Below are 24,763 nucleotides of genomic sequence, written 5' to 3'. Positions count from 1 at the left end.
CCACTGATCTGAGGAAATGAGGGGACTCATTACAGGGAGGAGACGGAATATGTGAACATCATCAAATTCCTGGGGACCCACATCACAAATGATCTGACAAACCTGGTGAAAAAGGCTCAACAGAGGCTTTTCTTCCTGAGTGTACAAAAGTCTACCAGTACTACCTCAATATGGTCACGTTGCACATGCGGACTAACTCTCTCCCTCTTTCATCTTCCTGACACGGAGTCGCTGATCCGCTGTAGTTAACGAGCAGAGTTTTATCCTGCTGTCAACGTGGTAAAAACCCGTCGAGGGACAACAATTACTCATTGATGTGTGCATGAAGGACATACATGTTAGTTGTTGTGAATAACTGTCAGGAATCGACCCTTTACTTAATTATTCTACCTCATCTTGTAATGTTGGTTTCGTTTGTATACTAGCCAATCTTTTGGTTAGCTTAACTATTTTGCAAGTTTGGTAATTCGTAGACATAGTTCCCTTACAATCACTGTTAATTGTGTATTACTGTTCATCTGAGGAGTGTGTATAACCCCTCCTGCCACAACGATTCTATGACTGGAATCTAGAGATGTCACCAGAACCGATACTACCGTACCAAGTCGGTCCAAACATTCTGAAAACGTGATGGTACTTGGTTTTCTGCAGTAGCGTAAGTACCATGTGTAACCGAGGCAGTAATTCTTTCGGAACAGAGCGGGGCAGCATATAGCTTACAAGTGTTGTAGTCTGTCCTCAAATGGTAAAGAAAAAGAAGAATGCCCTCCAGCACACTGAAAAAGTACGAGTGGCAGATGGCAACAAGTTCTGCTCCGTCCTGACAAGAGTCACATGCGTTCGAGGCGGACGTCATAATTAATGCGCTAAAGCCTATATGCAAAAGATGCCATCGTGCATTTCAAACCACGGGAGTTAACAGCTACAAGACAGGCATAAAGATCAGTTCAAATAATTCAAGGTAAGTGAGTTTCAATTCATATTAACATTATATACAAACTGTTTAACTTCTAATCCGTATGCTGAAATCGCCATTCAATGTTAGCAATAGCCGTTTGCTAACAACGCTACCGCTAACTCGTATTGAGCTAACAGCTGTTCAGTCTTGTGTCCCGTCAACATGTTGCTGATGATCAGAGTATTTAAGGTGTTTGTGAGTTCCTGTGTGCGTCTGTGCGCTCGCATGCCTTTGTACTGTACCTGTAACCTCTACTGTTTTCTTAGTCATTGTCAGACGGTATGTTTGTTAACTGAAATCTCTCTTTTTTTCCAGTATGAGCCAGAGGAGGATCCACCAGGAGCAAAGTCAGCAAACCATATCAGAAGCTCTTCAGAGGCACAGACAATATGATTTCTGAATCTTATTGTGTTGTATTGTTTTAATACTTGGAAGGCTATATGCCCTGTTATTATTTTTTGCCATATTAAGAGTTGCTTAATTTTATTTATCATATCTAAAAGCCTTCCAATGGGCGGGTTTAAAAAAAAATAAAGTTGTGCCATAATAAAGTTTATTGCATAGTATTTCCAGCTTTTTTTGTAATGTTAAATTGTTTCTTTTCATTTATTATTTGAAGGCTACATGCCACTATTGTTGTTGTTATTTTTATGATTTATGTTCAAATATTTTTTTAATAAAGGAGTTATTGTTTAAGTATTATTGTCCTTTTTTTTTTTTACACCTTGGTATCGAATTTGGTATTGAGTAACGTGTTTTTGGTGGTATCGGTGCAGACTACTAGATTTTTTTGGTATCATGACATCCCTACCGGAATCATTTCCATAGTGTGCCAACCCATACCGTTTACCGTGTTTGCAATTCCTCACACTGAGGAAACTCAGGAAAGCCAAACTCCCCTCTCAGCTCATGGTGAACTTTTAGGGGGGCACTATAGAGAACATTCTCTGCCATGGCACCACAGTATTTTTTGATTAAGTATATATTTTTCAATTAGTTTTGTATATATATTTTAGATTTTTCTTCCTCTTCTTGTTGTTTTATATTGCTGCAGGTGTCTCCGAGATCTCCCAAACAAAATTTTGTTGCGAAACTACAATGATAATAAAGTCTCTTATGTCTTAGATAACCGCATGCACACTTTCACTGTTGCACCCTCCCATTTCTTTGTTTGAAAGCCTCAAAAAGCTACCAACACTTTTACTAAAGTCATCCCAGCAGACTGGGCACTGCCTGATCCCTCCATTGATCAACCAACAAAGCCTCACTCTTGCCCAATTAAGTTAAGCTACCTGACTTGAAACAAGAACATAAACATCATCTGCACAACCAGTAGAGCTGAACGATTAATCGTTTTCAAATCGAAATTTGATTTGAAACAGCTTTGCAAATCGCAAAGGCTGCGATTTACAATATGTTATGAAGTGCATCTGACCCAGGGTTTATACACCCACCAATCAGGAATGCCATGCTGCGCATGTACTAGTCATTCTCACTAATCAGAAATTGCCCAGGGCGACTGCGTATACACCCACCAACAACACACGTGTGAAACCAAAGAAAAACATTGCATTAATGGAGTGACCTCCGCAGAGCCAGAAGCAACGTTGGACAATTCATTCCTGACTAAAAGCCGCAATTCGGTGATACAGGAGTATTTTGGGTTTGAGCCGACAGATGTGCAACAAAAGAAAGTATTGTACAAAGCATTCAGTCGCTACATCCCGAGGCAATACCACTAAGCCGTATCAGCACTTGACAAAGCGCCACAGGCAGCGACATGATGAGTGTACGGCCAACAAGTCAGTGAAAGTAGTGACGTTTAGCAAACACGGTACCAAATCAGAGTCGTTTGCGACTGTTACTCCGTATGAAAATGTCTCACGTAAAGAACACCACACTATTCCCTATTTAAAGAAACAGGCTGCTAACAGAGAGAGAGCTAAAGTCTCTACACCGTCACCGTGTGTTCATTCACTGTTCTCTCCCCTTCTTCTCTTCAACACATTTCACTCTCTTTCAGTGTGTGTGTGTCTGTGTGCGCGCATGCAAACAGTAAGCGGATGTTCGGAGTCTGAAGACCCAGGCAATGAAAGACCACTGAGCCAACACCTCATCCTGCACAGCAAGGGCTCGACAGCTAAACTGTAACTGAGAAGAGAAGAAAAGACTGACTTCACACTGGTTGGTGAGCTTGGTGGAGGTGATGTCTAGTTGCTGGTACTGCTCCTTCAGTTTAGAGAACTCAGCCTCCAGCTTGGTCTGCTCCAGCTTGGCACCGTTTAACTGGCTCTTTAAGTTCTTATGGTCCAGCTGCAGATTCTCATTGTCCTTCACCAGCTGATGATAGGTAGTATTAAGTCTGTGGAGAGAGCAGATGGACTTTTCAATTTATAGTAGAACCCGACTGATATGGATTTTTGGGGGGTCAATGCTGATATTGATGTTGATATCTTAAAGGTTGATTCCCATAATTAATGTTATTTATTGATGTTAAGGGTGTAACGGTTCACAAAATTCACTGTTTGGTTTGATACAACCCCCGGGGTTAGGGTTAGATTTCAGAAATCACGTTCATTTTCATCCACAATCTTTTATAAAGGAATGAGGAATAAGGTGTATGAGAAAGTTGACCTTAAATGACTGGAATCCGTGATTATAAATGCACCAATTGTTGTCATTATTTGTTTTTCCCAGTTGCTCTGGTTTTCCCGTTTGAATCAGTTGACTGGCTGCGTAAATGCTGCGCGGATAGTTTGTAGCGTGTGTTGCTCTGTGTTTCCCACTAGTTCCACATATTGACATATGGGGTGATGTCATCGTAAATGAGTTGACATGTCTGAGGTAGTTCCGCTAAGACAGATGCGATACACCATTGTTTTAATGGCATTACTAGCCATGTTGCGACGAGCTAGCTTAGCTTAGCCCCCCGTCCACCTGCGGCCCACACTGCCTTGTTGTGCGCTGCGTGGTTGAGTGCAGTGGCTCTGAGAACATTATATTTTAAACAAATTAAGCTTGATTTAGGATTTCAAACGAATGGTTTGGTTGTTAACGTGTGATGACCCGAAAGCCCCGTACCGAACAGTTCAATACGAATACATGTATCGTTACACCCCTAATTTATGTGTATAGATTTTGAGAAAAAAATATTTATACAGGTTAATCTGACCTATCGTTTTCCTCTTTGAGTAATTTGCATTTGTCAGCTGTGGCTTGGTGTGTTTCATTCTCCAGTGCCATCATTTCCTGCTGCTCCTTCAGATTTTTCTCCAGCTCCTCCAGCTCCCGCTTCCCCTGCAGCAACTGCTTGTACCTGCATTCATTAAATCGCACATACACATTACAAACTGTTTTGATGGCAGTCAAATAAAGAAATACAACCCAAAGTAGATATATTTTCTTTATCCAAGGGGTCTACAATTTCTGCAAGTTTTTCAGCTAGGTGGCTTTTATGATTGTTTAAAGGGGCAGTAAGCGATTCTAAAGCAATATGCGTTTTGTAAAAATCTGTGAATATTTCCTCACGGTCTGCTAGCTGTCAGTTCTGTTTGTGCATTTTGTTGTTTGTTTGAGTGCAGTTTGTAAACACGTCGACACCTTACAGTAAGAGACGTGCTGGCAGGTGGCGCTGCAACTCCGCGGTTTTGGCCTAGTGGTTTGCGCATCGGATTCCTATACCCGTGGTCGCAGGCTCTCGGCCCGGCCACAGCAAGAAAAGCACAACAACAAAAAGGAGAGAGGGAAGCTTTCTCCAAAATTGCTTACTGCCCCTTTAATGCTTCCCTCATAGGATATTTTCTTTAATTAGATCATCCAATGCTTGTGAACCCCCACTCACTTGTCCACCAAGTCCTTATGCTGCTGCTCCAGGGTCTTGAGGGAACTCTTCAGGCCCCTGTGCTTTCCGATCAGTGCTTCATACTCGCCTGCCTGCCTTTCATGGAGTGCTGCAAGCTTCTCGTGGTCACGGAGGAGCAGTTCGTAGGTGGCCCTCAGCTCCTCTTTCTCCTTCAGTGCAACCTCGCGCTCACCCTCAACACTGCTCTGCTGACTCTGCAGCTGGTTGTTCTGGGCCATGAGGGCAGCACTCTGTGAGGTCAGGGTGGAGTTCTCCACCTAGAGGAGAGGATGGAAAAAAATAAATGAATTAAAGTAGTATGATGTGGGAGGTTTAAAAGGAGAGGAGAAGTAAAAAGTGTTGGATAAGTATGGAAATGACGTCGGAAAATAACAAATAAGGCACAAAGCTAAGAGAAAGGAGAGCTCAACACTGTCAGACATGCTCGCTCGACAAGTTGAGTTTTGAGACAGCCCAAAGCTCGCAGTGCAGAAATGCTCACACGCGAGTATAGTTTTACTCTCACGGTGTTGTTCTGTGCTCTCAAAAATTTCGTATTAGTCTCAAAACTTGCGTACGCAAGTTTTGTGACTAATTAAACGGCATAATCCTGAGATTTTAGATGTACACTGAAAGCGATATAGCTTTTCTCTCTGTACATATAATGTGTAAGCTATCAACCATTGTATGGTCACAATGTTTATTGAACAATGTGTATTATGTAGGATATGTAGGGGATTACCTGTAGCTTGGCATTCTGTGTCTGTAGTGTTGTATTGTTCTCTTGTAAGGAGGCGGTCTGTCTCTGCAGGGCCACTATCTGAGCCTGCACATTGGAGCTTTGAGTTTCCAGTTGTTTAAGCTGGCTCCTCAGGGCCGCCTTCTCAGCCTGCAGCGTGGCATTCTGGGAAAATCACACAGGTATAATATGATATCACACATCTATGTGTATGTGTGTGCGCGCGCCCATTGCTTCTAAAGAAACATAGTCACATAAGCAATTACAGCCCTGACATGAACTTACATTCCTCTCCACCTCAATGAGTCTGTCTTTGACTTTCAGCAGCTCCCTGGTGGCTTCATGACTCTCCTTCTCCCATTTACTGACACACCGAGGGTCCTCCCTTCCTCCAGGGGGCAAGCTTTCCACCATCCTCTCCTCTTCCTCCCTCTGACGCAGCGCTTCATAGTTTTTCTTCACCTGAGACAAATTGTCAACACAATCGCATAATACTTAAGTATATTAAAATTTACACTTGCAACACACATTTAACACAATCAAATCCAAGATGGTAGAGAGTGAGACAATGATCTAGGTTTGACTGGAAAAATATTTACTCACAACAGATATTCTGAATATAGCCACAGAACCCTCAACTTTTCCAATCAACATTAATGGTTTGGATTGGATTTGTGTCAGCAAGTTCAAAACACAAACACATCTAAAGGAAAGCAGACATCAAGTCCAGATTCCTGCCACCTCATGAATAGATAAACTGAGCAATAGAAGGGAAAGAGTGGATGAATAAATAATGCATCTGCCTTGAGAGCCCCTGTGTTTTTGTTGTTCCTAGTGTTTTACACTGTAAGTTGTGTTTTGGGTTTGTGAGAGTTTGTGGGATGTGTTTTCATACTGGGTCTTCTGTATTGTGTTAGTGCTGTTTCTGTGCAGATATTTGTTTGCTTATTAGTATGGATTTCTATATGTTTTACTTACTGTCTTGAGTTCCTGGCGAAGTTGCTGGTTGAGGTTCGAGGACTCCTGCAGTCTGGCCTCTAGAGCGGCAATCTTCTCCTCTTTAATCTCCAAAGATGATTTCAGTGTTGACTCCAGTTTGGTTTCCAGGAGCTTAAACCTTAGAAGAAGTTCAGTTACCTTGATGTGTGTGAGTGTGTGTGTTTGTGTCCAGTCTAGAGTGTTATTACATACTGTTATGTTAAATACAGGTAGACTATCATCATAGGCCACAGTAGCAAAGCCAACTGACTTTTTGCAAGGGTGTGCAGGTGGGGGTAATATAGGTTCAGAAATCTCCCACAGGTGGATTTTGCATTAGAATCTGAGCTAAAATAAGCGACAGACCAGAGTCCCACTTATACTGATCATTTTTAATGATTCTGATACAAAGACAATTTCTTACTTTGGGCTCCACGCTGAAACAGTTTAAACAGCAATTGCAGAATAGTAACTGTGGCTTGTGTAAGAGTTTGAGCCAATACCTGTCGTCCGAGTTCTCGTCATGTAGCAGCCTTTCCTTGTTCAGTCCAATCTTCTCCAACTCATTAGTCAGTTTCTCCAGATCATTAATCATCTGCTGAGTCTGCAGCTTCTCACTCACTAGCTCCTAAACACACATGTACACTGGATATCACTGACAAAATCAATTCATTAAAAAAATCCAAATTTTCAAGTTGAACGATTTTAATGGAAGAATTATCAGTCCTCAATGATCAGGATTGACAAAAATATAAATATTATAATATATATTTCAATAATCATCAATGTTTAATTGTGACATTACATGTAAGCAAAGTGTAAATATATTTTTAAATGTTTCTAATTCCTGCAGTAATCTAAAAGGCAGATCATTTAGAAACATTCCTATGATTAATCGAATACAATAATATATTGAAAAACACATTGCATTTAATTTTAATGAACAAAATTTTAGCATTGAAAAAATTCAGATTAAAATTATTCATTGTAGTTATTTTTCTACACATGTATTTGATGGTACTACAAAACAATGAATATGATTCTGAAATCTAGACATTTTAGAAAAATCTCCAAATGTCAGGCACAGTAAAAGGGCTGCTTACCTCTCTGAGTGTGACAAGGGTCTTCTTATCGATGGTGGCCTGTTTGACTAGCTCCTTGTTCTCTCGCTCCAGGTCTTTGACTCTAGTGCAGGAGTCCCTGAAGAAGATCATCTCCTTACCCATGGTTCGATTCTCTTTCTCCAAGGTGGAGATCTGCTGGTTGCTGTCGTCCAACTTGCAGTCGCGGATCTCTGCTTGTTGCCGCAGCCGTTTGTTTTCCTTTTCGAGGAGCTTCTTGTCTTTCTCTAGCTGAGAGCTCTCCTGCTCTAGAGTCTTGTTCTGGGGAAAAGGGTATAATGGAATATGAATTGAACATAATTTGATGGGATTACATTAAGTCTGAATAACATAAAAGTTTAACATAAAAGACCAAAAATCTAATTTGATAAATAATCTTGGATAATCCACATCTGCTGGGAAACATGTTGTAATTTTTTAGAATGTACTACAAGTGTTGCAGTGTTGTTTAAGTGCTTAATAACACATTTTCACATATTAAATACACAAATCTTTAGATTGTTATATCAAAAACACGACAGAGTTTTTGGGCCAATTGACAGGCTCCTGCATTCTCCCAGGCAGAATCAATTCATCCCACACAAGCTGTGTCAGTAGACCACCTACAGCACAGCTACCTGTCCTGCTCCAGATAAGCGTGCAGTCAAAAAAATTGTCTTTTATTTCATTCACCGTGACAGGCTGCCATTTCCCGCATTCCAGCATGTGATTATCTCATGTGAACTACAGATTTCCAATAAAACCAGCAAGGCAAAAGTGACTCACTGAGGCCTCGCTGACATGTCCAGATATCTAGCAGGCTAAATATCTGGACATGTCGGGGAACCCATCTCCTGTGTGAGCTGTGTGTGTCAACCTGGAAACCACAACAGCACTGTTCACCCATATTCTCTGCCTTTTCCGTGTTTCTGAAAAAAGCGCATCTGTCATGTTATGCGTTTTCGTTGCAACAAATGATGAGTGTGACCTCGAGCTGGGTTTATTGCGGAACCACATATTAACACGTCAAGTTATTTCTCTCTGTCAGCACAACACAGAGCGTCTGCTCAAACAACTTCACATAAGTGTTTTCTGACAAAGCGTTCCTTGGATACATTTCTCCTGGTGAAACATCATGTACTATCGTTGTGTGAACCCCCGTCGCAGATGAGTCACGTAGTGTGAACAGCACAACGACTGAAAGCCTCTTGATTACAAGAGAGCACGTTGTGTAGTATGAAGGTACAGCGATTTTACAAATTTGAAAATCGTGTAGGCATTGTTCGTATCCATCTTTAGCTAGGATGGCTAATTGCTAACGGTCATACGGCACACGTTGTCACATAGGTCAGCCGCCGCAGTAAGTAAACAAAATGCATCATTGGAGTTGCAATTTCTTAAAGCGTTAAACATTTCACAATTAACGCGTTAATTTTGACAGCACAACATTAAATTAAGGCATGGTAAGTCATTATTTCCTACCTCCTGCTCCAGCTGCTCCAGGCGTTTGCTGGAGATTTTGAGCTCCTCCAGGTTGCGTTGGAGAGTGTTATTCTCAGTCTCCACCTCTTGCAGCTCTGCCTCCAACTGCTGGATCTTCTTGTTGCTGTTCTCTAAAGCCTTCTGCAGGCGCTGGTTCTCTGTATCTAGGCCCTGGTAACTCACCTGGGAGAAGAATAGCCACAGTATTAAAAGCTTCCATGAACAAGTTGTTCTGTGATGCTTTTGAATGCTAGACCCTTGTAACTTACCTGTAACAAACACAGCTATTTTGCACAACCTTGACTTGTGTTATGGTAATTTTATGTATTAACCTTCAGTATGTGTATATATATGCATATATATGTATATATATACAGTGGTGTGAAAAAGTGTTTGCCCCCTTCCTGATTTCTTTTTTTTTGTTTTGTCACACCTAAATGTTTCAGATCCTCAAACAAATTTAAATATTTAAATATAAGACTGCATTTTGTGTTTACCTGTGTTATCTTTGTCTTATATTTAAATTTGTTTGATGATCTGAAACATTTAGGTGTGACAAACATGCAAAAAAATAAAAAATCAGGAAGGGGGCAAACACTTTTTCACACCACTGTATATACAGTATATATACAGTATATATATATATATGTATATTAATTAATCTCCATTGTATGTAATCGTTCTTATGTGTTTTGTACTATTCCTCCTACTATTCCTCCAGACAACTGCTAAAACTCTAAATAAGGAACATTCTTTCCTTTTATAATATGTGAGAGACCCTCTCCTCGGGTATTTTTCTCTTCTGCTGCATCAGTGTGCATGCAGAACAGAGGTCCTCTGCACAGAGCTGAATTTATACTTTACAAATAAACCAATAGACTACTTTGCAAGAATCTTTATTTCGTTCATCTCATCTAGGATCAAAAGATTTTCCACCACACTTGCCACACACTTTATTTTATCTGTGCTTTTCTGTCCAGTCAGACAAGAATTAGTTGTAAGTCTGGCATTACTGAACTCTTACCTCTAACCTCTCCGTCTTTTTGGATGACGCTCTCAGCAGTTCCAGGCTGCGCTTCAGCTGGCTCCTCTCACTCTCTAGCTCACTGTTCTCGGCTTCTAGCTGAGCAGCCTTTGCCCCTGCTGACCGGAGACTCTCAACTGTGCGCCGAAGCTCCAGGTTCTCCTTCTCGAGTTGGGAGTTCTCCTTTTCAAGAGCCTCCAGCTGAAAGGCCATGTTCTTCGTAGCATCCAGCTTCTTCTTTAGACGACGGCCCTCTGCCTCCAGTTCTGTATTCTCCTTCTCCAAAGAAGACACCTATATGCACAATAAATAATAAATAAAATAAATACATAAGTAAATAATGTGTATTCTTGAGAGTAGGACTTCTAGATGGACAATGTGCTTGTTAAATTGTTGTTATTGCAACACAACTCGAAATACAAGGCTGTTTTGCTCCAATGTTTACAAACAACACAAATGTAATGTACAATTTAAACTATACCATACAAGTAATTAGCAAAAAGTTTACTCAGTGCATACAGATTTCAAGAATCCAAATACTGGTGATGAATATTGCATACAATTTACAGCACCAGTTAATAGATCGCCTTTTACTTTTATATTTATGTTGAGTAGTTACTCCATTGGTAACTGCTCAATAGAGTATCTGTGTTGGCCTACAATAAATAATACGGTTTTATTGTAAGTCAAAAGGCATGGCTGTGGCGACTCATGATTCGCCATGAAATGGGGTTAGGGGTGCTTGAAACACACAAATCTTGGCACACGCATTACAAAAGATGAGTAGTTTAATCTGACATGAGCTTGGGTATTGCAAAATGGCTCCATAGCAACCCCTAGAAATGTTCTAAAAGACCCTCCTTACCTTTATGTACTAAATGTCAAGGGCACATGTCTCATCTCCAGCCTTAAAAAAAGTTGGGTTTGAAATTGTAGGCTTAAAACAGGCTTAACTGACTGTTACACTTTTTGTCAATATGTGGAGCAGGAAAGGTGCCTGATGGGAGAAAGTAGCCATCACATGATCTCAACTCAAAAATACATCAAAATTCTGAGCATCGTAAAAAGGCTCGCTGTCCGCCCGCGACTGCAGCATGCCCCTACTTGGGCATATGTGCGATGGCCCGATCATCGCTGCGTGCAGCTTTAATTATTATAATTAATATTATAATTATTATTAACAATGTCATTGTTTCTAGAAGCATCAGTATTTTTATTGTCATTATAAGAATCAGTCGGCTAGAGCTTAAAGCAACGGTTACACAACTCGTCTCTCTCTTCTCTCTTCCCCTCATCCACCCACCTCTCCTCTCACCCCAATTGGTCGCGGCCCACAACTAAATACGGTTCTGCTAGAAATTTCTTCCTGGTAAAAGGGAAGGAATTGTTGGGGTTCTCTGTAATATTGTGAGGTCTGAACCTTAAGTGCCTTGACATAATGTATGTTGGATGTATATAGGAAATACAGTGCTTGCAAGGCAGCAAAAATATAAAACCTTAAAGGTGACACATTATGTAAAAATCCCTTTTCCAGTGTTTGTGCACATAAATGTGGGTATCTGTGGTGCCTGCCAGCCCACAAACTGTGAAAAAAAGACCACCCTGTGTTTCCTTGTGAGCTGGCTAAACCCTAAAGCCTGGCTCTGAACAACTGGTTAAGATTTCTCTCCCACTCTTATGTCACAGTTTTACTCTTTTGGGGTAATCCCGGCTGTATTCTGAGAATCTCCACTTTTCTGGTGAAGGCACGTGACATGTCCTGCATATTTTGAAATCAGCTTACCAATCGCAACAGACTGGCTCAGCTGGCCAATCAGAGCAGACTGGGGTTTATCGGGAGGGGCTAAAAGAAATCCAGTCGTTTTAGACAGAGCACTGATAAGAACACTGATGCTTTTCTGAACATTAGGTGCAACATGAGGTTTCAAGTGGTAACCCAAATTAAAAGTATGAACCTGAATATGAGAAGAATATGTCAACTTTAATGCCATGAAAGTCTTTTAAGAAAGAAGGAAGAGAAAGAGTATGATAGACAGCAATAAAGTAATTGCTGTTAATCATTAAGCTTTATGCTTCTAGATTCATAATAGGAGGGGCGGGGCCTAAAATAAATGTGATTGGGTCAGCCGAGCCCAGCTGCTGTTCCTGCTTTATGGGCTGGTCATCGGTCAAAGAGTGTCGTTGTTGTTTATTTTATTGAAATAAATAATTATAAATTAAAAATGGAAAAATGATCGCCGATGGTCAAAGATATTTTATTCCTGAGGCTGACAGGGATAATAACAGACTTGAAAATGCTGCTAATTATAGAATATTATTTAGGATGCACAAGAGGCAAATACAAACATATATTGTTTCTTTTTCATGTTACTGCTAAATTTACTTAAATGACTCGGAGAATAACTAATATTAAAAATTATATCTGATATTATTAAACAAATAGTGTTGTAGTTGTATGTGAGGAAAACAATGACTGACTTACTGACATAGTACACACAAACACAACTTAAAACACAGACAAGGCATAAAAAAAAATACCCCAGACCTTATCACAGGTGATTCCAAGACTGGCCACTTTCTTCTGAAGGTACTCATTGTCCCTTTCAAGTTTCTGCATCTGAATCTCTAACTCCTCTGCTCTCTCACCTTTCTCCTTCATCACCTCAAGCTCCTTACCTGCATACAAAAGATGCACAAACAACCAAAATGTAGTAAAACAGAGTAGACATTAACACTTTTTGCAATAAATCACAAAAACAAAATGTCACTCACGTAGTTGTTTCCTGTCAAACTCCATCTTGTTGAGTTTGGCGGTTGTCTCACAGATGGACTCGTGGAGAATCCGATTCTCTTTCTCCACATCCTTGACCCGGGCCTCAGTGCTAACCTGGCAGCGCTGCCGCAGCGCTGACACCGTCTGACTCAAGTGCTTATTCTCCTGCTCCAGACCTTTCAGCTGAGAAGCAAACCATTATAATGACTTGGGTAGTGTTTAATACAAAGGATTTAGGGGTATAAACTTTCCATTCGGTATTACTCAGACAGGCGTCTCCCACTTGCAGTTTGTTGATCACTGAGGCTGCAGAATTCTGTGCTTTGGGATTTTTCTAGGGGCCAAGCTTGATGTAATGATACTGGTCATGGCAGATACAGCTCATACAAGCCATAATTTTCTGCTTAACAGTTTCATTTAATCTTATTTACTGTAGATGTTTCTCGAATAAACTCAAAAAATTCAAAGATGACCACTGATGACATGAAGACACAGAAGGCACAACAGTTTATGATGAATTTTCTAAAAACAGCAGTTCATTTGAATTGGTAAAGGAACTACAGAGTGTTAGTTATATTTCATTATGTTTAAAACCAACTACATTTTACAAATTAGATGGTTAAACTAATTATAGGTTTTCACTTTTGGGTCTAAAAGTTATAGGAGACACAGTGAACAACTGCCTCTGGACATTTTGTGATAGTTCCACATTTCTTTGAGCCAAATACAAATCAGTCAAACAAAGATTGCTCTCTAGAAAACGCAGCTTAGGCATTAGTAAATTACAATTTAGTCATGTTATTTTCTCGGAGCTTCTGACAACAAGAATCAATGATGGTTATGTGGAGAAACCAGCGTGTATGACTCACTCTTAAAGCAGTTTGTCTGTATTTGACCATTAACCTGTACAGCATACAGTTTCATAAAAGTTAAAAATATTTTAAGGCACAGGTATGATTTTAGTCATTCTCAAAAGAGGAAGAAAAAGTTGTTCTGCCATGTGAAAAATGTATTAAAGCAAAGAAATGTGTCTTCCAGGAAAAAAATGGCCAATTATTTCTGAGAAGATTTAATGCAACACTTAATTTATTGTGTGCGTGTGTACTGTACCTGTCTCTCAGAGTTTTCTCTGAGTGTTTCGAGAGTTTTCTCCAGTAAAGCCTTCTCCTTCATCAGGTCAGTACTGAGTGATTCAGTGCTGCGAAGTGATTCTCTCTCTGCTGTCAACTCCCTCTGCAGGTGATCCATCTGCATACAAACAAAGTAATATTTCAAGGTGTTATACTGTCTTGATTGGGCTGAAATGTATATTACGTTAACTGATGGTCACTCACCAATGGCTATATCATATCGTATATCATGGAGGAGTGCTAGTCAAATATGCTAATCTAGTGATACTGCAAAATGTTTTAAGACATAAAACGCTCTCAAGTTATCTTAAGTAATAGAACTGAAACATCTCATGTTTACCTTACTTACAACTAGTTTGAAAAAAAATGTATGTACTGGAAGCATGTTCTAACCCACAGATGTAACGGCTGATATTCCACACATGAAATAATATTGGCCAAATTAATGCATATTGTGTAAATATTTAAACAATTTGACCATTTCAAGAGCCGCGTTTTGACCGCAGGAACCAGGGTCGAAATTTAGTTCCTGGGTAGTTTATTAACCCTCCAAAAAGACCCTGCTTGGGAGGTAGTACTAACCGAAGGTTCAGGAACTATGGGGGATGCAGTGCTAAAGAATTGTGATTGGTCGAGTACTCGCCGTATTTTATTTCACCAACTGTGTTTGAAAGCCGGTGTGCAGCTGCAAGCTCGCTACTGTTTTGTCATGGACACCGACGACGAGGTGCAAGTTCTGCTGAGGATTTTCGCTACGGATCACTAAACTCACAGTTTGGATCGATCCGTGACTTTTGAGTGGCAGATCGGATCAACAACAACAACAAAAAAAAGAGAAATATAACATTGCTTTCCAGAACAGTTAAGCAGAGAACTGTTGCCCCGTGGACTTAAATGAAAACAACCTTGTTGTTTATATTAAATCTTAAAATAAAAAGTTGAGCAGGTGGTAGAGAATGGTATCGTGGTGCGTGATACTTTCACGCTGGTTCTCCCACTGTTGAACCCGGCGAAAAAAGATAATAATATCAAACGCACCTCCGTTTAATAAAAATGAAAATCTGGCCAAAGAGCTGTCAGGCAGCTCGTGTCCCCGATTAAACTGGTTCTGCTCTGGGAGCAAGTCTCCTAAACTGAAGCATGTTGTGTGCCACAGAAACAAGTTTATATGATCCCCAGAGACAGTACAAGTGACATCAACCTGATGTTCAGTTTCAAGGTAGAGGGTTTCAGTTACGTGGTGTTTGCCACTTCTGAAACCATGAAGTGTTTTGGTTGTGGGGAAGAGGGACATTTGATCTGACAGAAAAGAGAGAGCGGGCCAGGCTTAGCCGGCCGACTGGCCGGCCGGGCTGGAGCAGGCTGCTCTACAGCCGAAGGGCAGGTCGGTGTCACCTGATGTGCCGGAGCCAGCGGGTGACGCCGACTCGACCGGTGCACAGCGGTCTGTGGAGAAAAGACAGGAGACAGGACAGGAAAAAGAAATGGCAAAAGAGGGTGAAAAAAACAGTGAAGGAGAATGTAGCAGGAGAAGTGAGAAACTAGGGGCAAAGAAAATATATATAAAGATAAGGGAAGCTGCAGTGGTCAGAGTGAGAGTGTGAATGATAAAGGAAGCTGCAGTGGACAGAGTGAGAGTGTGAATGATAAAGGATGCTGCAGTGGACAGAGTGAGAATGTGAATGATGAAGGAAGCTGCAGTGAACAGAGTGAGATTGTGAATAATATAGGAAGCTGCACTGGACAGAGTGAGAGTGTGAATGAGGATGCGATGATGAGTGAACAGATTTCTGAATTTGAGAAAAGTCTGGTGAACAAAAACAAAAGAAAAAACAGCAGTGACAAAGGTCAGAACGGTGCTAAAGCGAGGAAAGCTCTGGAGAAGATTTCTGATAATGATGAAGAGTGTGAGTGGAGACAGGAGGAGGAAATGACTTTCTATCCTCTGGATAAAATCAAGGCCTTTTTGTCGCTCACTAAGGGGCTGAGGGCCGTGAAGACACAGGAGTTCTTCCCTGATCTTAGAGGGTTTGTGAGCTCTGTGACTAAGCTGAAGAGGGAAGATGACGCCTTCACTGACCAAGAAGTATACAGGCTTAACAAACTGGTGACAAAGGTCCGAGCTCATCTGATAGAAGATGATGTATAGTTTTAATATATTTCTCAACATACTTGTTGTATGTGTTTTTGTTGCTTTGAAATTTTTTTCTATGGCTGATATAAAATTAGGCTCTTTAAACATAAATGGAATAAGAAGTGATTTAAAAAGAGCTTCTCTTTATATGTGGCCACATATCCATGTGCAATATGAAAATGTAAAAATGTTTTTTATAAATATTTATGCACCAGTTTTTAGTACTGAATCTTTTAAAACATTTTTTTAGATGTTTTGAGTGATGTGATTGGATCTTGTTCTGATGAGTTTTTATTTCTGGGAGAAATTTTAACTGCACAGAAAATGACAAACTAGACAGAAACCACCTGGAGCCTCATCCTTTCTTCTGCAGCCAAACTTCGACATATCATCGCAGCATACCAGCTGAAGGATGTGTACAATACAATACACCTGGAGTCACTCCATAGATATTACCTCTTATCGTTAGCCAGACTCTACTGTTTTTATTGTTTTTAACATCAGTTTGGCATTTTTAAATCCTGTCAGATATCTTCAGTTGGGTTGTTGGACCATTGCCTGGTTCAATGCTCCTTTTATTTTCAGAATGTCAAGCTACAAAGTGCATATTGGCATTTTAACACCACTCTTTTAAATGACAAAGCTTTTAAAGAAAGCAGGAAGGTTTTAATTAAGCAGTTTTGCCAACAGTATATTCGCAATGTCACCAAGCACATTACCAGGTCAGATTCTACAGGAAATCAAGGGCATATTGAAGCTCATAAATCTAAAAAGGCTGCTTTAGCAAACATATTGGATGTTACAGCACGGGGTGCTCTGGTCAGATCCAGATCTTTGAACGCTTCACAGATGGATGCCCCCACACAGCACCTCTTCGGCCTTGAAAGGAAGAATGGACAAAGAAAAACCATTCACTCCCTGAGTGCTGAAAACAGATCCAGCATAAAAGAAACTATAGAGATCCAGAGATACGCCACATTTTTCTACAAGGAACTCTACAAGAAGGAGTATGTAGAGGATGCAGACGTGGCAGGATCCTTTTTTAATAGACTTCCTCAAGTCAACGCTGCCTCAAACACAGTTTTGAATGCAAAACTGACCAAAGATGAGCTGAATGAGGCAGCAATGAGTAAGGCATGTGGTAAAGCTCCCGGCATCGACGGATTACCTGTAGATTTTTACAAGTCGCTTTGGTCGGATGTGGGTGAGGATCTGCTGGAGGTCGTCAGTGACAGCCTCTTTGCAGGTCAGCTGCCACTGAGCTGCCTAAGAAAGGAGAACTGCAGGATTTAGAAAACTGGAGACCTGTGTCTCCTGTCAAAAGTTCTCGCCACAAGGCTTCGAAAGGGACTAGATGAAGTTGTTAATGTGGATCAGAACTACTGTGTGCTGAGGTCATGCTGGCCTGGAGCAGTTTGTACAAGCCTCCACTAACAAAGAAGGTGGCTGACCTCCAGTGGCGGCTGCTACACGGAGCAGTAGCAGTCAACGCCTTTGTGTCCATTCTGTCCAGACAGAGAAGAGCATCTGCTGCCGCTCTTCAGGTTGCTGCAGAGTTTGTTCAGCAAAGCAGGTGAAACTTTCTCGGAACAAACGTTCATACTTGGTTTTAGGTCCCAAAAAAATGTGGAAACACAAATGTCAACTTATCAATTTTCTTTTGGGACAAGCCAAAATGGCAATTTATTTGTGCAGGAGGAAAAATCTATGATTCAGTGGACATTGATCAGAATGATCAAGGCAAGAGTGATGATAGATTTGAATTATTATAGAGAGTTGAAAGACATAGATGAGTTCAGCAGGAAGTGGACTTATGGAGATGTCCTCTGCTCAGTAAGGGAAAACAAGCTGCTGTTTCCTGTAAATCTGCTGTGATTTTATCATGTTTATCTATTTATTGATTTGGCTGTGATATGAAGACTATTGTTTGTTTGTTTGTTTGTTAAATGTTTTTATTCAGTTTGTTTGAAAAATGTATAAAATAAAGTTTCTACCGCTGTAAAAATACCTTGTTCACATGAACAAAAAACGTCCTTCAACATCTCCCCATCATTATATTTTCCATGCAGTTCTCTGCATTTACATTTAGGGAATATTTTACGCTACTTTAAAAAGTAACAGCGCCAGTAAATAAAAAAGTAAAACGGTATTTTATGCATTATGGTAAATAAAAATTTGCAAGAATCAACTGCTTTTCCATACATCATCGACCTGATTTGCATGAGCTTCCCGGAACTCAGGCCCGTCGCCAGAATGTCAGGTGGCGCAAAGATGATGTGTTTTTTTTTTCATAAGTGCGCAGCAGCGAGCGAAAGCGAGATCAGTGTGCGCCAAGCTCCCCTGTTGACTGGAGTACAACAGGGAAGTGGCACGGGGACGTGCGCGACCGGGCGGGGAGAGAGACCCGGGGGGAGAAGTGACGATCCCCAGTGAGGATGCACAGATCGGCACGGGGGGCGACGGGCCGAGGGACGAGAGAGGAGGCAATGAGGGATCAGCGGGGGTGAAGTGTCCCGTGCAGGACTCAGTCCTCAGAGTTCTGAAGCCCTGCTGCTACACTAACTAACAGCAGTTCACCTGTTTATTCAGAGTTCGTTGAAGCTCAACTCAGACAGAGCCATGAAAAGGAGAACAACACGCCTTTGTCGTGATTGACAACGTCTCTCGTTGATGAGTCCCAGCTGCAGCTGCTCTAGAGCGACTATCAGCTGTTTATTAAAAATGTATCATGGTCATAACATGTCCAAATTCAACACTGCATTTTTTGGGCCCATTAACAACAAGAGTGTGACAGAGACAGACATATTTCTTGCTAGATTGGTACAATGTCTCAAGCAGTGGAGAGAACATTTACATTACATCACATTCTGCTGCCCTTTTATATAAAATGTCTGAAAATTATCTTAATTTCTTTGAGGATCACAAAACATATGTATGATAGGGGTAATTAAATGGAAATCATAATAAAGACAGAATTATGGTCTTAGAAATTTGAGGAAAAATCATCTGATATCTACAGATGATTTTTTATCCTCAGGAAATAATCTCTTCCAGCAGCACATACCTGTTTACAAGAGCATAAAGTTCTCCATAGATATAGCCTCCTAAATTGCTATCAAACTTCACCAGATTGTTGGATTTAACTATAAAATGTAAGGAAGAGTAGTTCCAGGAACGAAAAGTTCAATAGTTAACATTGTGTTTAAGGGATGCAGAAATGTTAAAAGACCACATTTTTTGTATGTAATTCAGTCATGTAATATAAGCCATGAATATGTTTCCTCAGAATAAAAAACAGGAAGTTATTTAAACTGTCAACAAGCCTTCAGTTCTTACCAAACCAAAGAAAAATACTGGAATACACACTTAATTACTTACTTTTTGGACTAGTCTCTGGTTTTCTTGAGCAACTCTAGACAGTTTTGCCACAGCATCCTGACTGGCTGCTCCTCTGAGCTCTTCCACTGTCTTCAGCAGGGTCTGGTTGTCTTTCTCCAGCTTCAACAGGCGACTCGAGGTCAGCTCATTCACCTCCTCACCCAGAGACTTCTGAGGGACTGAGTCAATTCCAGCAAGAAAATGCACCTCAGTGTTTTAATTCATTATAAAAACATGGTGTCACTGGGAATAAGGTAAATCCATCAAAAATCAAATTAATACAAAGTCCCATGGTCTACAGGTGGGGTGTCAACCTAATTTTCACCCCGGGCCACATCAGCATTATGGTTGCCCTCAAAGGGCCGCCGGTTGTAACTGTAAGACTGTATAAATGTAACTACTCATTAACATATTGGTAAATTTATGTCTCTGCATTTGATTATTATTTATTCAAGTGTGTAAATATTGTACATATATTTACATAAATGTAAAAAATATATGTAGGCACTAGGGATGAAACGATTACCGATTTCAAAGTAAACCATGGTGAAATTCCCCACGGTTAGTTCTACCGTTTCAAATTTTAAATCATTAAAACCATGGTTGATTACCACAGAAGTTTTCCCCAGTAAATACTGTCCAGCTCAGTTAGCAAGAGTCTCACAGATGCAGGCGCAGCAACATGGGTTTGTTGTGGACCTGAATCGAGCTTGGGAGTCGTTCTTTTTATTTTTCGGAGAGAATCAGTTAGTCATGAGAGCTATATGCTGTAGAGGTTCAGCGCAGAACACACACTTTCAGTTTCAGTTTCCCCTCCTGCACACTAGAGAGAGAGCCGGTGGTCTATGGAGTTATTTTACTATCTTTATTCAAGAGCGTGGTCTTTCGGTTTGAGCGCATTATTTACTGATTTCACATTTAGATTTGTCATTCTTTTCTTCCAACTCTGCCCTCGCACTCAAATAGCTCCTTCTTGTGCTCAAATAGTTTCTTCTGGTATTCACGTTTAATGTCCTGCTGCTCAAACTGTATGCTTGTGCACAAATATATTGATGAACGCACTTAGATATGTTGTTGCTTGCAAAGATTTCCTGCTCCCAGCTTCAGCTCTTCTCCTCACACTCACACTGCTTCTGTACGCTCTTGAGTTGTCTGCTTGCGGATTTCTATTGCGCGCTTGGATTTTGTGTGACAACCCTATCAAAAATCCTCGAACAATAGGATTCCAGGTGTAGTTTTGACCAAGGAAAAGATCGCTGTCTCCTTTCCGTTGCGTCTATGTCCTACCTTCAGTCAGCTCTGGTGTCTTGGACAGTTGTTCCAGCTCCCAGCCCAAGTGCATTGACTCATCCATGCTTTGTTTCTGGGCCATCTCAAGCACAAGGTTCTCCTCCAACAGCTCCTCTATACGCCTACGGTCAAAGTCCCGCTCCTGGAGTTAAAAGAAAGATTAAGGGTGTGTTGAGATAAACAAATGCTGACCAGATTTTTTTTAAATTTCTAAATGTAAATTATAGTTAGCTAACAAAATATAAAATGATAACAGAACTGAATATGTCTGTATGTTTCATAGCACTAGGATTATTAGTTACTGCATCTTATACAGGCCATAGCATGGAAGGTCTTCTGATGATTTGGTAACAATAACATCAACGTGTTCCCTTCACATGCATCACTACAAGCAACAGAGTGTCATCGGATAGACAATATCAGGCGTGAAATTCTTGCCTGTTGGATCCTATCCCACTCCTCCTGAAATGCGGCCACAGGTTTGTCAGCTGTTCGCCAGCTGTTGTCACTCATGGCTGTCCCAGTCATGGCCTATCAGTGACATTTCAAGTGATTCTCTCTTTTGCTCATGCAAGATGCTTATTGTGCTGTGATCACACCCCATCTAATGCAATACTTCACTACAGCTGAGGCCTGCCTGGAAAGAGGTCTATAGCACATTGTCCTTGTTTGATTGAAAGTTGCATACTGTGGCTGTACAATACTGTTCTGACATATTGTCTTCTTCACTTTTTTTACATGCCAGCTTAGCTTTAAATAGGCAAGGAGCCACACCCAAAATTTTACTCTCACATGAGGAACCATCCCTGATTCCAACAACTGAGTGATAAATATGGATACAACCAATCTATAGATTCAAAATGGTAGTCGCCAAAACACTCATGCTGATCCATAAATCTATCATCTCACCATCTCTAGGTCATGGATCTTGGATTTGAGGTGCAGATTCTCTTTCTCCAGGAGGTGCAGTTTGTCTGATCGGTTCCTGCTGGTATCCAGCTGTTCCTCCAGCATAGTCTTAGTCTCCAGGAGGACCTGATTGTCCTCCTTGAGCTCCTATAGTAACCACCATATTATAAGAGAAAACAAGTAAAAACATTCCCACTGCAGCTTGCACAACAATGTTTGTGAGTCCTTGTTTAAAACCCTTACATTCTTAGGTCTTTTATTTTACATTTCAGCTCTCCCTCTTCACAGTTTGCTTAGGGGAAAAGTGTCATTGAGGCAAATGCTTTAGCAAAGCATGTTTGTATGAGGTTGGCACTAAAAATTAGGGTTTTTAATCAATTTATTATACAATTCAGAGCACTGTATAGACAGTCACTGTTTGTCACATTTTGCTTTTTAGCTGTTCACACAGTTTGAACTCATTATCAAGATTTTTTTATGTTTTCATTTCTATCAAGAAGCTTTAATGTCAGCCAGATGATGCTCAAGTATTCCCAGCATGCGATTTTACCAACACCTTCTTCTTGGCTTAATATAACAATTTGTGTGCTGTTGTGTACCTCGACTCTGGCCTTATAAAACTCAATGTCATGAAGTCTCTCCTTGTATCTGCTCAGCTCACTCTCCAGTTTGTCCACACGAATGGCTTTCTCTCTGAGTGCATCCAACTCGTCACGGTATGCCCTAGCTGACCGAGCGTCCGACAGCAGCTGGTAGCTCTGCAGGAGTCGATAAGCAAATATAGAGATAAAATATGTGAAAATATCTTTAAATGTTTTTAAATATTCACCAAAAATGCATTCATCAAGAGAATATCTCCAAATAACATACTACATGAACAGAATGTACATAGATATATCTAGGGCTGCAACTAACGATGATTTTCATAATCGATTAATCTGTCGATTATTTTTTCGATTAATCGATTATTTGTTTGGTCCATAAAATGGTGAAAAATGTCAATCATGTTTCCCAAAACTCTAAGATTATGTTTTTCTTTCGTCCAGACACCAAATATATTTAGTTTACTTTCATAGAAGAGCAAATAAACCAGAAAATATTCACATTTAAGAAGCTGAAATCAGAGAATTTTTGACTTTTTCATAAAAACACTTGAACCGATTAATCAATATAGTTGGTGATTAATTTAGTTATCGATTACTAATCGATTAACTGTTACAGCTCTAGATATATCAGGAATTTTAAAAATATCAATTTTGTTTAGAAGTCAGTACATTCACTGACTTTAAACTAAATTCAACACGGGCGCACACACTTAAAATCAAAGCCATGTGAGGGTAATGCTAGACTTAAGATTCCTCTAATAGCCCCTAATAAGCTAAGGCATTAGCTATCTGATTGGCAGCATTGCAGAAACAAAGTACTTAGAAGGGAGGAGCAGTTGTAGGAGAGAATGTCAAATGACTATGCTCTGTGTCTATCTAGATTTGTGTAGGTAGTTGTGACTAATGGTATTACCTCTTGCTGAAGCCTCTTGAACTCCACCTCCATTTTCTCAAGCTCCTGTCTGGTGTCCAAAAGCTGCTCACTCTTCTCCTCTCTGAAATAGAAGTAATAATTAGTGCTGGCAATCAATTAAAAAAAATAACTAATTAATCGCTCAATTTGCTGTGATTAATCGCGATTAATCAAATTTTTTTTTCTTAAGACTGAAGTTTTTAATAATGGATATTTAAATGTAAAATGATGGATTTAATGTAGAATCATCACAAAGGAATTATTTAAATTTAAATACTATTGTTTATTAGCATCTCTTTTTCGAACAAAACCATCAAGGCCAAAGTGACTCAGTGAGGCCTCGCTGACGTGTTCAGATATTTAACAGCTAAATATCTGGAATGGTCAGGGAACCATCTCGTGTGTGAGCTGTGATGTGACAGGTAGTGAGAGTGTAAACCTGGAAACCACAACAACACTCTTCAATCATATTCTCTGCCTTTTCTATGTTTTTGAAAAAAATCGTCCTGCAGACTTGCGGGATTTGTTTCTGTCATGTTGAGCGTTTTCGATGCAACAGATGACGAGTGTAACCTCGAGCTGACTTTAATGCGGTACCACATTAACGCTTCAAGTTATTTCTCTCCCTCCGCATAACACAGAGAGCCTCCGCTCAAACTACTTCCTGTTTCTTTCAACATAAGAATATCTTGCGACACATTGATCGCTTTTCTTTTTGTATTCAGAGTATAAACAGGGACATTCTTTTAAGGATATTTTGATTTTAGGACTTGCAGCTAAATTATTTAATGGTGGAAACCTATTGCACAGGACAGTTTATAAAAATTTTCCTGATTAGCTTCACTATTTTTACTTTCAGTTTTTACAAGAAGCAGTTTCTGCACCTTGCCTTGTTTCAGTAAACCATTGCAATTAGTCATGCAAGAGGTGGAAGTAATGCAAGCTCTATTACGCTAAATGTGTTTTAATGGGAATAAACAGGAGGAAGAATAGCAGCCAAGCTGTAGTAACTTTAACAGAAGCATTGTCAAACAGACCCCGTGGGAATACTGAACCAGGGTCTATCTATCTACCCCATCTCTGAACTAGGGTCTATACTACAAAGCAATTTCAACATAAACTGGATATCTTTTCATTTTCTGGTTCAACTGAGACAAACATCAGTTATCAGTTAATTCTATGTTTTCACATCCAGCTTCAATTGCATTCATGTGGAAGACGTCGATAATTACAAGCAACATCATCAGTACCATGAAGGTCTTAGTATGTTATGAGAAGAAACACGTCACATGGAGTTAAATTAATTTAAAGAAACATCTAAAAGTTCTTTTATATATATATATATATATAATAAAATAACTAAAAAAGAAAAGAACCACTCAGTATACATTTTTATATTTAAAGTCAGCCTAAGAATATGTTGTAAATAAGTTTTAAGAATAAGAATTTTAAAATTAGGTTAACTTTTTTTTGTCTGACAATGATGAAACTATTAAAAGCTGAATTGAT

General features: G+C 40.0%; 1 protein-coding gene across 11 annotated transcripts in view; it reads right to left on the bottom strand.

The window, feature by feature from the left end:
* The window catches only part of LOC118283566 (girdin), a 130,486-nt gene that overhangs the window by 28,718 nt on the left and 77,005 nt on the right, over positions 1-24,763 (bottom strand). For all 11 annotated transcript variants that reach the window (XR_004784587.2, XR_004784586.2, XR_004784588.2 and 8 more), the window contains 18 exons: positions 23,255-23,336; positions 22,336-22,494; positions 21,737-21,883; positions 20,825-20,969; positions 19,538-19,716; positions 14,006-14,143; positions 12,895-13,078; positions 12,668-12,798; positions 10,123-10,416; positions 9,099-9,281; positions 7,620-7,898; positions 7,020-7,144; positions 6,517-6,655; positions 5,824-6,000; positions 5,542-5,703; positions 4,800-5,077; positions 4,131-4,274; positions 3,134-3,320 (listed from right to left, as the gene is read on the bottom strand). Coding sequence is in view for 5 of the 11 variants with exons in the window: in XM_035605686.2 (XP_035461579.1) it covers positions 3,134-3,320; positions 4,131-4,274; positions 4,800-5,077; positions 5,542-5,703; positions 5,824-6,000; positions 6,517-6,655; positions 7,020-7,144; positions 7,620-7,898; positions 9,099-9,281; positions 10,123-10,416; positions 12,668-12,798; positions 12,895-13,078; positions 14,006-14,143; positions 19,538-19,716; positions 20,825-20,969; positions 21,737-21,883; positions 22,336-22,494; positions 23,255-23,336 (3,133 nt within the window). In the remaining 6 variants the exon portion in view is untranslated. The remainder of the gene's footprint in view (positions 1-3,133; positions 3,321-4,130; positions 4,275-4,799; positions 5,078-5,541; positions 5,704-5,823; positions 6,001-6,516; positions 6,656-7,019; positions 7,145-7,619; positions 7,899-9,098; positions 9,282-10,122; positions 10,417-12,667; positions 12,799-12,894; positions 13,079-14,005; positions 14,144-19,537; positions 19,717-20,824; positions 20,970-21,736; positions 21,884-22,335; positions 22,495-23,254; positions 23,337-24,763) is intronic.

Source organism: Scophthalmus maximus, chromosome 10, assembly GCF_022379125.1.
Source record: "Scophthalmus maximus strain ysfricsl-2021 chromosome 10, ASM2237912v1, whole genome shotgun sequence".
In the NCBI taxonomy this organism is placed as follows: Eukaryota; Metazoa; Chordata; class Actinopteri; order Pleuronectiformes; family Scophthalmidae; genus Scophthalmus; species Scophthalmus maximus.
This window is presented reverse-complemented; position numbering and strand designations above follow the sequence as displayed.